This window comes from Rhineura floridana, chromosome 11 (genome assembly GCF_030035675.1).
Source record: "Rhineura floridana isolate rRhiFlo1 chromosome 11, rRhiFlo1.hap2, whole genome shotgun sequence".
Classification (NCBI taxonomy): Eukaryota; Metazoa; Chordata; class Lepidosauria; order Squamata; family Rhineuridae; genus Rhineura; species Rhineura floridana.
Genome location: NC_084490.1, coordinates 27,104,654 through 27,117,995, shown reverse-complemented (window position 1 = coordinate 27,117,995; position 13,342 = coordinate 27,104,654). Strand labels below are relative to the sequence as shown.

Sequence of the window (13,342 nt, the reverse complement as noted above, 5' to 3'; positions counted from 1 at the left end):
TGTTGTGGTGGTCCTTGAGTCGTTTCCAAGTATCATAAGGGTTGCACTACAAATTTCAGGAACCCAGTGGAAAGAAGACTAGCTTGTATTGTCTCTACTTCATTAACAGACAAGGTGAGATATTTTTTCTCGTTGGCAGGGGGAAGCATACAAAATTGGCATTTGAAAGCAGAATCAAGGCACAATGCCAATTTGAGAGGAGCTGTCCCCAGTCCACCTCTATCGGCACTGCTACTACCAGAATTTCAGTTGAAATATATATACAGTATGAGGAGAATAAAGACTTATATTTGTTCACCTTTTCTGGTCATTATTTGCTCTTTGTTGTTCATTTCAGGCTTCAGCAAAATGATGAAGCATTTAGGGAGAAAGATGCAAACCAGTAAACCAGCACTGGAAGACAAGATGGAAAAGATCTCCACAGCTACCATATATTTTCCTTTAGTGCTCAGGTAGGTTGGAACAAAGGACAACCAAACACTGCAAAACACCAACATGCTGAAAGTGATAAATTTGGCCTCATTGAAACTATCAGGTAACTTCCTGGCCAGAAAAGCCACAATGAAGCTGACAATGGCCAGGAAGCCCATATAGCCCAAGACACAGTAAAACATTGTAGCTGAACCCTCATTGCATTCCAGTATGATTTCCCCATTCACTGAATGCATGTCCCTATCTGGGAATGGAGGGGAAGTACTTAACCAAAAAGTACAAAGCCCAGCTTGAATAAAGGAGCAAGAAAATACAATAGAATTTGTCAGTTTTTTCCCTACCCATTTCCTCATCCTTCCTCCAGGTTTGGTTGCAATGAATGCCAGTACCACAGTGATAGTTTTTGCCAAAATGCTGGAAAGGGCCACAGAGAAAATGATGCCAAAAGCTATTTGTTGAAAAAGGCAGATCACTTTTCCAGGCTGTCCAATAAAGAGGAAGGAACAGAGGAAAGAAAGAAGGAGAGAAACGAGGAGGATGTAGGTGAGGGTCTGATTGTTGGCTTTCACAATGGCACTGTCCTTGTGCTTCATGAAAATTCCAAGTACTAAAGTTGTGAGAAAAGAAAAAGAAAAAGCCAAGGTAGCTAAAATGGCCCCCAATTCTTCTTTGTAAGAGAGGAAGGTTTCAACCCTGGGAATGCATAGAGTTTGTTCCTTATTGGGATACCTGTCTTCTGGACAATTGGCACAGGCATCCATGTCTGAAAAAAAAAGCTGCTTAAGCATTTCAAGATGTTGCCCAGTATCTTTGTAGAGCAGTCATTTATAACAGCCAGTGAATGTGCCTGTTTTTATGCTCCTGCCACCCCTTTTTGAAAAAAGGTTCCATATTTTCAAAGAGTTATCAAGACTTTTGGTGGACTGTTGTGTTGAAGGGTGATATCCAATTATGCCCATGTGCAACCTTATATAATGGAACTACCCCTTCTTTCCCTTTGCACCCTGCAGCAACTTTTATGTCTCCCAAATCTATCCTAGACTGTTGAGGGACTCTTCTGAATACAGTTGTGGGTACCATGGGAGATACAGTGGGTTGGAGAAATGGAATTTTATTCACCCAGTGCTGGGTTTCACTCGATGTATTTTTTTCAGGGAGCATTTAAATACATGATTCAATGCTCATCTCAAGCCACAAACTCAGCAACTAGCCTGTGGTGAAACCATTTGCTCTCAGCTGAAGTCCTCATAGATGCTGATTTATTGTTAATGTTAATGTATACTGGGAGATTGGGATTATCTGTGGCATGATCTCAAAGGTACATGACACAGCATCCAGTTGAAGGTACAGAGTTCTGTGTGTGGTCATTTCCTTGATGGGATACCAGTGAGCCAAGCCATGTTACTGATTTTTATGTCAGAATCAGCTCTTGGAGTTTTGCTACCAAAGTTTTTGGTAATGTATGGTGGCACAATTTGGGATCTCTATAGCTCCACTGTAAAATGACCCTACTATCACATACTTAACAGCTGGTACAGCACAGTGTGGAGGAAAGCCTGGCTGGGAGTCCAGAGTCTGTGAGTTCAAATCCCTGCTCATGTCTCCTGGGTGTCAAGGGCCAGCTAAAGATCACCCCCACAGGGAGTGGCTCAGGGGTTACGTGCCCTGCCACCTGTGCAGCTGTGGACAAGATGCCCCCCAGCTGGCAGTTGCGGACAAGGAAGGGGCCGGATTGTGCAGCTGTAGCAAGCTGAGCAGGCCCTAGCCAGCTGGGGAAGACTAGCCTCAGAGGGAGACAATGGTCAATCCCCTCTGAATACCACTTACATGAAATCCCTATTCATAGCATAGCCATAAGTCGGGATCAACTTAAAGGCAGCCCATTTCCATTTCATCACATACTTATGCTGTTGTGTCTCTAGCCATCTGTGAACAAATTTGAATTGTAATGGGAAAGGAGAAAGCACATGATATTGGGATGTACTTCCTTTTTATCTTGAACCATGAGGTCCACCAGTTTCAATCAGGGGAAAATATTAGGAGGGGTGAAATAAGATAATGGCTCAGAAACAGTGCAAAATGCCTATTTCACCTGTGGAGCCATACACTGGGATGACCTGCCTATTAAACCTTCTTCCAGATTAGTACAGATCAATAGTCTAATCCAGAAGAAAAGCCTTTTTGTTGTTGCTGTAAACAAGTAAAAAAAATTCTCATTTGTGTACTACAGATTATCCTGGGATCTACTGGTAGATCACAATCTACCTTTTTCCCATCCATGGGTAGGAAATCACAGAGGTGAGAGCTTTAGGTTTTCAAGACCAGGTCCGAATCATTGTAAGAACATAAAAACACATTTGAGTTCTTTGAGAACGTTCAGGTGTATGCCATCCAGACCCGGCCATTTGTTAGTTTTTATTTTGACTAGACTTTCATCTCTCATTCCCACTATTTGCCTCAGTTTCTGACTCCCTGCAAAAGTTAGTTCAGGCACAGCAATCTGCCCTATATTATCCACTGTGAAAACAGATGCAAAGAATCCATTTAGCTTCTCTGCAATCTCCTTATCCTGCTTTATCACACCTTTGAATCCCTTGTCATCCAGCGGTCCAACTGCTTCCCTAGATGTATGTAAATAATTGTTTTGTTGTTAATTTTTATATTTTTAAGCAATGTGCTCCTCAAGTTCCTTTTTAGCATCCTTTACTATCTTCTTGCATTTCTTTCACCAGAGTTTTTTTATTCTCCTTTTCATTTTTCTCATTTGGACAACAAATCCATTTTGTAAAGGAAAGCTTCTTGCCTCTAATAGCATCAAATCAAGCTAAATATGGCATGATAGGGAGAAGGAAAAAACTCATTTCTAAAACATGATCTTCCCTTCTAATTTAGAGAAGAAATCAAGGCATAGGAACAAAGGTACATAGAAACATAGGAAGCTGCCTGAATCAGACCACTGTCCATCTAGGTCAGTAGTCTACTCTAAATGGCAGTGGGTCTCCAGGGCTTCATGCAGGGTTCTTTCCCAGCCCTACCTGGAGATGTCAGGGACTGCATTGGGGACCTTCTGCATGCAAGGCAAATGATCTACCACTGAGCTATGGCCCTTGCCCACATAACCACATTTTTTTATTTCTATCTATCTATCTATCTATCTATCTATCTATCTATCTATCTATCTATCTATCTATCTATCTATCTATCTATCTATCTATCTATCTATCTATCTATCTATCTATCTATCTATCTATCTATCTATCTATCTATCTGTCTGTCTGTCTGTCTGTCTGTCTGTCTGTCTGTCTGTCTATATCCTGCCCTTCCGCCTAAAGGATCCAAGGGCAGCAAACACATCAACAAATCATTTTAAAGCATTCTAAAAACAGTTAAAGCCTTCTAAAACTAGTTGCAGTTAAAAATATTCTAAAAACAGTTACTGTTAAAAACATTTTTTCATCCAGTGATCTCAGGGTTGCCAGGAACAGTGTCCTTCAGCTATCAAATGCCTGAGTAAAGAGGAATGTTTTCAAATTCCTCCTAAAAGTGAATCATGATGGAGACAGATGCATCTCACTGGGAAGGTGGCATTGCACAAACAGGGAACCACCACTGAAAAGGCCCTGTCATGGGTCAGTGCCGACCAGGCAGCCCCTGTGGTGGCACCACCAGCAAAGCCTCATCTGCCAATGTAGGGTCCCAGATTTTTAATACTGAGGAAAATATTCTTTTAGGTACTTGGGTCCCAAGCCATCTAGGGATGCATATGCTTGAACGAATAACCTGAACTGGGCCCAGTACTCACTGTCAGCCAGTGCAGTATTATCAGGACTGGAGACACACAATCCCATTGGGCTGCCCCACTTACCAACCTAGGAGTTGCATTTGCATTAGTTGCAGCTTCCAGATGGTCTTCAAGAGCAGTACCACGTATAACACATCACAGTAATCCAGATGGGAAGTCACCAGAGAATGGACAACTGAGGTCAGCCTATCCCTGTCCAGGAATGGCCATAGCTGATGAATCAGTCTGAGCTGGGCATAAGCACTCCTAGCCACAGAAACCACTTGGGACCCTAGTGACAAACTGGAATCCACAAATACTCTCAGATTATGAATCTATTCCTTCAGGGGGTGTACATCCCCCCTGAACAGATTATACACCTAATTCCTAGACACAGCACTTCTATCTTATTCAGCCTCAGTTTATTGGCTGCCATCACTGCTTCCAGACACTGGTCTAACACTTTCACAGCCTCTCCTGATTCTGATGGAATGGAGAGACAGAGCTGTGTGTCATCAACATACAGATGATACCATGCTCCAGTTCCTCAGACAATGGTCCTAATGGTTTCATATAGATGTTAAATGGCATAGTAGACAGAATGGACCCTTGTGGGACCCCACATAGCCATGGAGCCAACCAACAATTTCCTAGCACTACTTTCTGGTAGCAGCCCTGCAGGTAGGAGAAGAACCACTGTAATGCAGTACCTCTAACTCTCACCTCTTTCAGCCACTCCAAAAGAGCATCATGGTCAATGGTATCAAAAATCACTGAGAGGTCAAGGGTTGCATTGCTCTTGTCTCTTTTCCAACAAAGGTCATCATGTGGCAACCAAGGCCATTATTTATTTATTACATTTATACCTCACCTTTCTTTTCATGCTAGAAACCCAAGGCGGCTTACATGTGGTTCCCAGGCAATCTCCCATCCAGGCCCTGACCAGGCCTGACTCTGCTTAGCTTCAGCAGGGAGCTGGCCTCATGTGCCTTCAGACCATAGCCTGGGACAGTTGTGAATCTTACTGACCGATCAGAGAAACTAATGGAAGTCAGGTGTTCCTACACAGATCGCAGAAACCATTGCTAAATGTTGTTTATAATGTGCTAATAGTTCTGCTCCTGAATGTCCAAGTACTTGCTGTTGCCAGAAGTATGGTATATTTGCTCAGGTTTAAATGGTAGACCAACTGTGTCCCTTTCTAGAGAATGTAGTTCATGCCTCAGTTACATTGAGATGGCAGTACTACAATGAGCTCTACATGAGGCCTCCTTTGAAAAGTATTTGAAATGTCAGCTGATACCAAATGCAGCTGTTTGTTCCTTATCCTTAGGTAGTCACTGGGGGCAAGTACCTTTGTTGTTGAAGCAGCTTTGCTCACTTCCAGTTCATTTTGAAGCCCAATTCAAATATCGGAACATTTTAAGGGCAGATAATCTAAAGTACCTCCTTCTCCCATGTGGCTCTACCCATACCCCAAGATCTGCTAGAGGTGTTCTTATAGGGGTTTAGATGTATCATTGTTTGGGACCCAGGAAACATTCTCAGTGGTTGTAGAACTCTTGGGTAAGTGGAGGGGTGGACCAGTTTGGCTCTTTATATTTCAACAGGGTTTTAGCTAATGAGATAACGGATGTTGTTTTATGCTTCATAGGTCTATGACAGGGATAAGAGAAGTTGTTGGACTAAAACTCTCATTAGCCCCAGCCATCATAGCCAATGATCAGGGGTTATAGGAGTTGCAATCCAACAACATCTGGAGGCCACCACCATCCCTACCCCTGGTGTGAGCTTACCCTATCCAGCTTTCTTTAAAATAGTTTATAAAGAATATTTCTAAAGTTTGTAAAGTATTATATCCTTCTGGAGAGACTCGCGGAGTTGGGAGTTGGGGGTACTGCTTGGCAGTGGCTCCGCTCCTACTTGGCGGATCGTCTCCAGAAGGTAGTGCTTGGGGAGCATTGCTCGATACCCTGGACTCTCCATTGTGGAGTCCCTCAGGGATCGGTTCTGTCCCCCATGCTTTTCAACATCTACATGAAGACTCTGGGTGCGGTCATCCGGAGTTTTGGAGTGCGTTGTCATCAGTATGCTGATGACACGCAGCTCTATTTCTCCTTTTCATCTTCTTCAGGTGAGGCTGTTGATGTGCTGAACCATTGCCTGGCCGCGATAATGGACTGGATGGGAGCTAATAAACTGAAACTCAATCCAGACAAGACTGAGACACTGTTAGTGAGTGCCTTTTCCGCACAGATGGTGGATGTTCATCCTGTTCTGGATGGGGTTACACTCCCCCTGAAGGAACAGGTTTGTAGTTTGGGGGTTCTTTTCGATCCTTCCTTGTCACTTGAGGCTCAGGTAGCCTCGGTGGCTCAGAATGTGTTCTACCACCTTCGGTTGGTAGCCCAACTACACCCCTATCTGGACGGTGATGACCTCGCCTCAGTTGTTCATGCTCTGGTGACCTCTAGATTGGACTACTGTAATGCACTCTACGTGGGGCTGCCCTTGAAGACGGTTTGGAAGCTGCAGCTAGTGCAAAACGCAGCAGCCAGACTGTTGATGAGGACCAATTGGTCCTCACATATTACACCTGTTCTGGCCCGTTTGCACTGGTTGCCGATTTGTTTCCGGGCCAAATTCAAGGTGCTGGTATTGACCTATAAAGCCTTACATGGTGTGGGCCCGCAATACCTGATGGAACACCTCTCCCGCTATGAACCTACCCGTGCACTTCGTTCGACATCTAAGGCCCTCCTCCGAGTACCGACCCATTGAGAAGCTCGGAGGGTAGTGACAAGATCCAGGGCCTTTTCAGTGGTGGCCCCCGAATTGTGGAATAGTCTCCCCGAGGAGGTACGCCTGGCGCCTACGTTGTTATCCTTTCGGCGCCAGGTTAAAACCTTCCTATTCTCCCAGGCATTTTAATGTATTTTAAACGTTTTAATGTTTGGTTATTTTAATTTATTTTATTGTTATGTATCTGTATTTTACATTTTGTGATTTTGCTGATTTATTGTATTATCTTATGTTGTACACCGCCCAGGGAGCCACAGGCTAAGGGTGGTTTATAAATTAAACAAAATAAATAAATAAATAAATAAAGTTTGTAAAGTATGATTAGTTGTTTCTTTAAATTTGTATTGTGAACTGCCTATATGTTCATTCAAGGGATGTACATTCATTAAACAAATAGCAAATAAATAATATATTATATTATGGAAATGTCTTAATTATGCATCGTACCCTTATAGTCAGAGATCATCCCTTTTGGACATGGAGCACAATCATAGCAGCAAAACTTCTCCCCTTCATTCTTTTTCCTGCTGTAACCGGGATAGCAGTTGTCATTGCACACAGAAAGAGGCAACACCTGCACAGAACCAAAACTGATAATAAACATCAAGGAAATGTATATTGAGCCCATCTGATCTGCAACTAATGGGTTGTTGAGATTGTATGTGCCAGGAAATTTATCCTGACGTGAGTACAGATGGAAACTTCATGGGCTCAGTAAAACCTGAAGAAACGTGAGGTGAACTTTCAAAACCCCAAATCCTCTTCCAGTTTGGACTGAGATCTGAGATGTAGAGAAAGTTTCCATTTCCCTGCCTGATAAATACTTTGCACATCCAGACATGTTTTTTCTTATTCCAGGATCATCCAACCCACTCCCAGAGATTCCCAGTGGGAGTATGTGAGGTTGTGCTGTTTTAGCAGCTAGATCATACAATAATTCACATACTCCATCCTTATCTCTCAAAATCATCAGTCCAGATGTGGACTTCAGGGGGAAATCAGTGGGGTACAGAAAGCTTCACTGTTCAAGATAGGTTCCTTCTCTGCAGAAATGATTTAAAAAATAATAAATTTATGAGCTCCAAGTCTTTGCACAGCTGTTCTATTCAAACTTATTAGAATCTAAGAGATTCACAGGTGTAAGGAGCACTTCCTCTGTCTCTTATTCACTGCCGGCTGGGCCAAGCCACAAAGCTACAAAAAAAAAGTGAGGGATGTGGTTGTTAGTGGTTAGGAAGTGTATTAGAGGGTGCTGATTGTGGTTCATATCGATTGGGATTGGTAGGGTGTAAGGCAGGAGGCTACCTATACGGGAACCAAATTCAATGATAGGCACAGCCTGAGCCCACAACAGGCAGAGACAACTAATTCAAGTTATGTCCGTATCCGCCTCCTACTGAGTTTTACAAGGCAACACTGAGCAGGAGGAAGCTGCCAGGCAGTGTCACCCCTGCAGTGATTGTAAGTAAGAAAGCAGGCAGATGGGTCTGTCTGAAGGCAGCTTGAGTTTGGTGGGGCAGTGTCCCACTCGCCTTGGTAGACCTGCCTCCAACGGATTACATCATGCTTCATTCCTAAATGTGACTATTGAAAAGGCATGGATATGGCCGGAACATGTGAATGTCTACACATTTGCTGATAAGATGATATCTAGTTCATGAAATAAGAGTTTATGTGACATTTTTGCAGTATTACACCTGGAACTCAATACAGTGTTTTAAAGAACATGGGGGGAAGGGACATGGGATTTCACCTTCATCTTTTTCTGCCATTCAGGGTGGTGGTGGAAGTGAAGCAAAGTGTCCTGTGAAAAAGGTGGGGAGAAATTATTTGAACTCTCAGGTGCCAGTGGACGTAGAATTTGCATTGTTGCATGGTCACAGAATTGTTATGAATGGACCTTGGACCTCCTCATGAGCATAGCTCACTAGAAATGCAAGTTCGCCTAACATGAGGGTAGTGAGACCTTTTGCTAGAGTTAATCCGCATGTAATCCTTAAAGTGTGTATGACTCTGCCCTGAACTCAATGATGCACATAGAAACTAAGATAAAAGTTGGTTTTATTAAGAGAGGAAACAAGGAAAAATATTACAGTTTACAATTACAATTAATAGCTAGCAGCGTTCTAACTATTACTCATTCATTCGTTCTATAGAGCTAGATAGACTGAAGCAAAGACACTAAACCCTACGCACACTTCTGAGTCAAGCTCACCCACACAGGAGAAAAAGAAAAGAAAGGAGCCCAGAAATTGTGTATACCTTTCCTGGAGAGTTGCTGTGAGTCTAAGGCTAAGAGAGAGCCTTTCGTATCTAGCCCAAGGAGCCAAAGCTGCACCTTGTGCTAGATTTGAAGGATCTCATCCAAATCCTTAGCTCTGAAGCTCAGTGTTTGTCCTAAGGATGCTGGGGTGCAGGTAGCCATTGGAGCCCTCCAGAAAGAGGAACTGACGACCACTTCAAACCCCTCACGTTTTATACCTTTTCTAACTAAAATAACCCTAATGTAAACATGACCACTGAGATTCAGAAGTGACAGGTAAGGACAAGAAAAGGATTTAGGAATACTGGTCAAGGAATCTGTTTTCCCCCAGAAAACTATTTCCAGATGAATTCCAGATAATGACTGCAATCTCTCCACTGTAAATTCCTGATGTTTCAGATAATCGGTATTCTGTCCCCTTCTAAAGGTTAAGATTATCATAAACACTATGCAGACTATTTCTTTGTTTGAAAGGAGTGCCTGCTTCTTCTGGGTGACATTCCCCAAATTTCTTTAGGAGTCTATACCCTCAGGCTTACAAGATGTGCTCACAGAGAGGCTGTTTCCCAGGATTCCTTGTTATTGCAGGCTTCCAAACTTTGGTGCACTGAGATGAATAAAAGATTAAAAATCCCAAATATTTCATCCATCCTTGCATAATCTCTGTAGAAAGTGGTGCCAGCAGGGAGAGTTTTTTGTTTGTTTGTTTGTTTTTAACATAAACAGGCCACTTGGCCACCATGCACCTTTAATATGGTAAGTAGAGACCCACCTACCCTCCCTTGAATGTTCTTCAAATTACTTCTGCTGTCTCTGAGTGAAGACCTTTGTACACCAAAACTAGAACCTTTAACTTGGCCCAGTAGCAAATGGGCAGCCAGTGCAATTCTTTCAGCAGTGGGGTGACATGTTGGCAATACCCTGCCCCAGTGAGCAGTTTCACTGCTGCATTTTACGCCAGCTGCAACTTTTGGAACAAACTCAAGGGCAGCCCCACATAGAGTGCATTACAGTAATCCAACCTGGACATTACCAGTGTGTGGACAACAGTGGTCAGGCTATTCCAGTCCAGAAAGGGCCACAGCTGTCTTACCAGCCGAAGCTGGTAAAAGGCACTCCTTGCCACTGAGGTCATCTGGGCCTCTAGCAACAAAGAAGGATCCAGGAGCACCCTCAGACTACGAACCTGCTCTTTCAAATGGAGTCCAACTCCATCCAAAGCAGGCAACTGATCAATTATCCAAACTCGGGAACCACCAACCCACAGCACCTCTGTCTTGCTAGGATTCAGACTCAGTTTATTGGCCTTTATCAAGCCCGCCACTACCGAGTCCAGGCAGAGGTCAAGGACTTGCACGGCCTCTTCCTATTCAGATGTTACAGAGAAATAGAGCTGGGTATCGTCAGCGTACTGCTGACACCTCTCCCTGAATCTCCTGATGACCACTCCCAAGGGCTTCATATAGATGTTAAACAGCATGGGGGACAAGATGGTATCTTGTGGCACCCCACAGCACAATTGCCAGGGGGCCGAAAGACAGTCACTCAATGTTATTCTCTGAGAGCGACCCTGGAGATAGGATCAGAACCACTGTAAAACAGTGTCTCCAATACCCATCTCACCAAGTTGGCCCAGAAGGATACCATGGTCAATGGTATCAAAAGCAGGTGAGAGATCAAGTAAGAATAACAAGGTCGCACTCCCCCTGTCCTTCTCCTAATAAAGGTCATCCATCAGGGTGACCAGTGTAGGTGAAATAAACAAGTTTGGTCTCATCAGTTTTGTGTCATCTTTACAAAAAAGGGAACTACCTTTGATTTTGTTTTTAAAATAATAATAAAAATATAATAATGCTATTATAATGCTAGCATAATTCAGTATCTGAAGAACAAAATTATGAATTGATTAAATTCTTCTCTTTTATATAGACTCAGCCATCTACCACTAGGCCTTACCTGATTAAAGCTCTTATGCCACACAATTTGGTGATCGTTAATGCTTAACTCTTTGCCTGGAGGAGCCTGAGGTTCTAGTTTTCCAACTGTGACTCTAACCACTGAGCCATTCGGGAGCATCACCCAGTTGGTAACATCAAAACCTGCAATTAGTTCCCCATTGTCATCAAAGTGCACAGTGTCTCCGGCACTGTTGTTGAATAAGATGTGCTTCAGAGAATTATGGACCTAGATTAAAATATGGACAAAGGGGCAGATAGGTCCTGAAATTATTTCCATGAGCTTTACAAAGGCCTTTCTTAATCAACATCTAGATTACTCTATTTAGTCTTATCTAGCTGTCTTTTCCCTACTTTTTTGCTTCATGTGAGTGGCCAGTTACAGTATTATTTTACCATGTGATTGGATCAAAAACAAGCCTGGGTGGAGGTTGGGGGGATGGATGGACTGTATTGAGTTGTAATTACCTGCCATGATTGCACATTTTGAAATGTCAAGCTCTCTCCTTCTCCCAACCTTCTATATTTAGAGCCATGGTTGTATATGGAATGCAAAGCATGTGCCACAGCATAGACAGCATTGTAGACATTGTAGCTGTGGCCAGTCATCTTCATTTCAAACAAAATTCCAGAAAGGCTCTCCAGTTTCTCCACCCCAGTGCACATTTTATTCTCTCCCTCTTGTCTCTTGGATTTTTTTAATGAACAACTGAATGCTTGCTCCCAGAAGTCCTGGATAAAACCATCTCCTTTGGCCCAGGAAGGTCTTACCATCTGAATGAACTTTTGGAAACCTAATGGCTGCTTTGAGTGAACTGTGAAGGATATGGAACCATGGAACGTTTGTATGTCCCAAATCTTCTGAACAGACAGTGATGCAAAATCCCAGTGGGAGGTAATAATCCACACTTTACCTAGAGGTGGCAATTCCAAGAATGGTGCTAGGAAGACCAACACTCTCAGAACCTGAAAGGATGGATTTTCTCCATATACAAATAATACATTGGCTTTTCTTTCCATAAGAATTTCATAGTTTTCCCGCTGCTGTAAAAACAAGTCTATCAGCTCATCTACGTAAGCACGTTTTGGTATTCTAATTATGAAAGCAGAACAGATGCCATTCTGGGAGAGTATTGGCACAACTGTCTGTAAAAACTTGTCTCCTTTGTCATCATCCACAGCCAAAAGCCCAATCCATATCCATCTGAAATGCTGAAGTAACCGTACAACTCCTTTGTGCTGGTGGGCTTCATTTGGTACCATTTGGTACAAAAATGGGAATTGCATTTTGGCACCTTGTAGTGGCAGAAATGATCCATGAGTGAGCTGAAACAAAATGTATAAATACTTTTTCAGTTACAACAGAGGTGAATATTAAATAATAAAATTACATGATATAGGCCTTGTAGTACAATATCCTAAATGAGGCAGGAAGCCAGAGTTAAATGACCTGGGACAAATAATAATGTAGCCACTGCTTGGGGACCTCCAATGAGGGAGACCCCACCATCTGTTGGCAAAGGTTTACAGTATTAAACTATTCTCAGCATTTAGAAGTTCCTCCTAAAGTTCAACCTTTTGCTCTCCGGGGCAGCAGAAAGCACATATTTGCCCACTTCTGTATTATCGCTTTTTCAGTTTTGGAAGAGTACTATAATGTTCTCCCTTAGTCTGCTCAACTGCAGGCTAAATATATGAGTTCCTTAAACATCTTTTCCATACACCTTGCCAACTTTGTTGCCCCTCTCTGAATCTACTCCAGTATATCTACATCCTTCTAAAAATATGCTATTGTGAATTGAACATAGTACTCCTCTTCACATCTGTGCTTTTATGGACTTGAAAACTTTCAGTTTCAGACATGCTACTGGCAAGCAAGATCTCCACCAATCTGTACTGTGCATTTTATTTGACACCCCCAATGCATTTGTCTGCACTGGATTTGTCTGCATTCATTTGGTAGTTGCATCCCATTTTGCATTCTGTCAATATCGTTTTATTCCTATCTATCTATTTATTTATTATTTGATTTACATCCTACCCTTCCTCCCAGCAGGAGCCCAGTCTAATGAGGTGTCAGCTACTGCTGGTGTACACAGTCTTCTACAT

At 42.8% G+C, this 13,342-nt stretch overlaps 1 protein-coding gene across 1 annotated transcript; it reads right to left on the bottom strand.

The window, feature by feature from the left end:
• Positions 1–284: 284 nt before the first annotated feature.
• LOC133367638 (vomeronasal type-2 receptor 26-like) lies at positions 285–12,496 on the bottom strand. Its single transcript, XM_061591734.1, has 4 exons — positions 12,005–12,496; positions 11,235–11,462; positions 7,463–7,694; positions 285–1,195 (listed from the first exon to the last, which is right to left on the bottom strand). Exons 1-4 carry the CDS (start codon positions 12,494–12,496, stop codon positions 285–287), a joined length of 1,863 nt encoding a protein of 620 aa, XP_061447718.1.
• Positions 12,497–13,342: the final 846 nt, after the last annotated feature.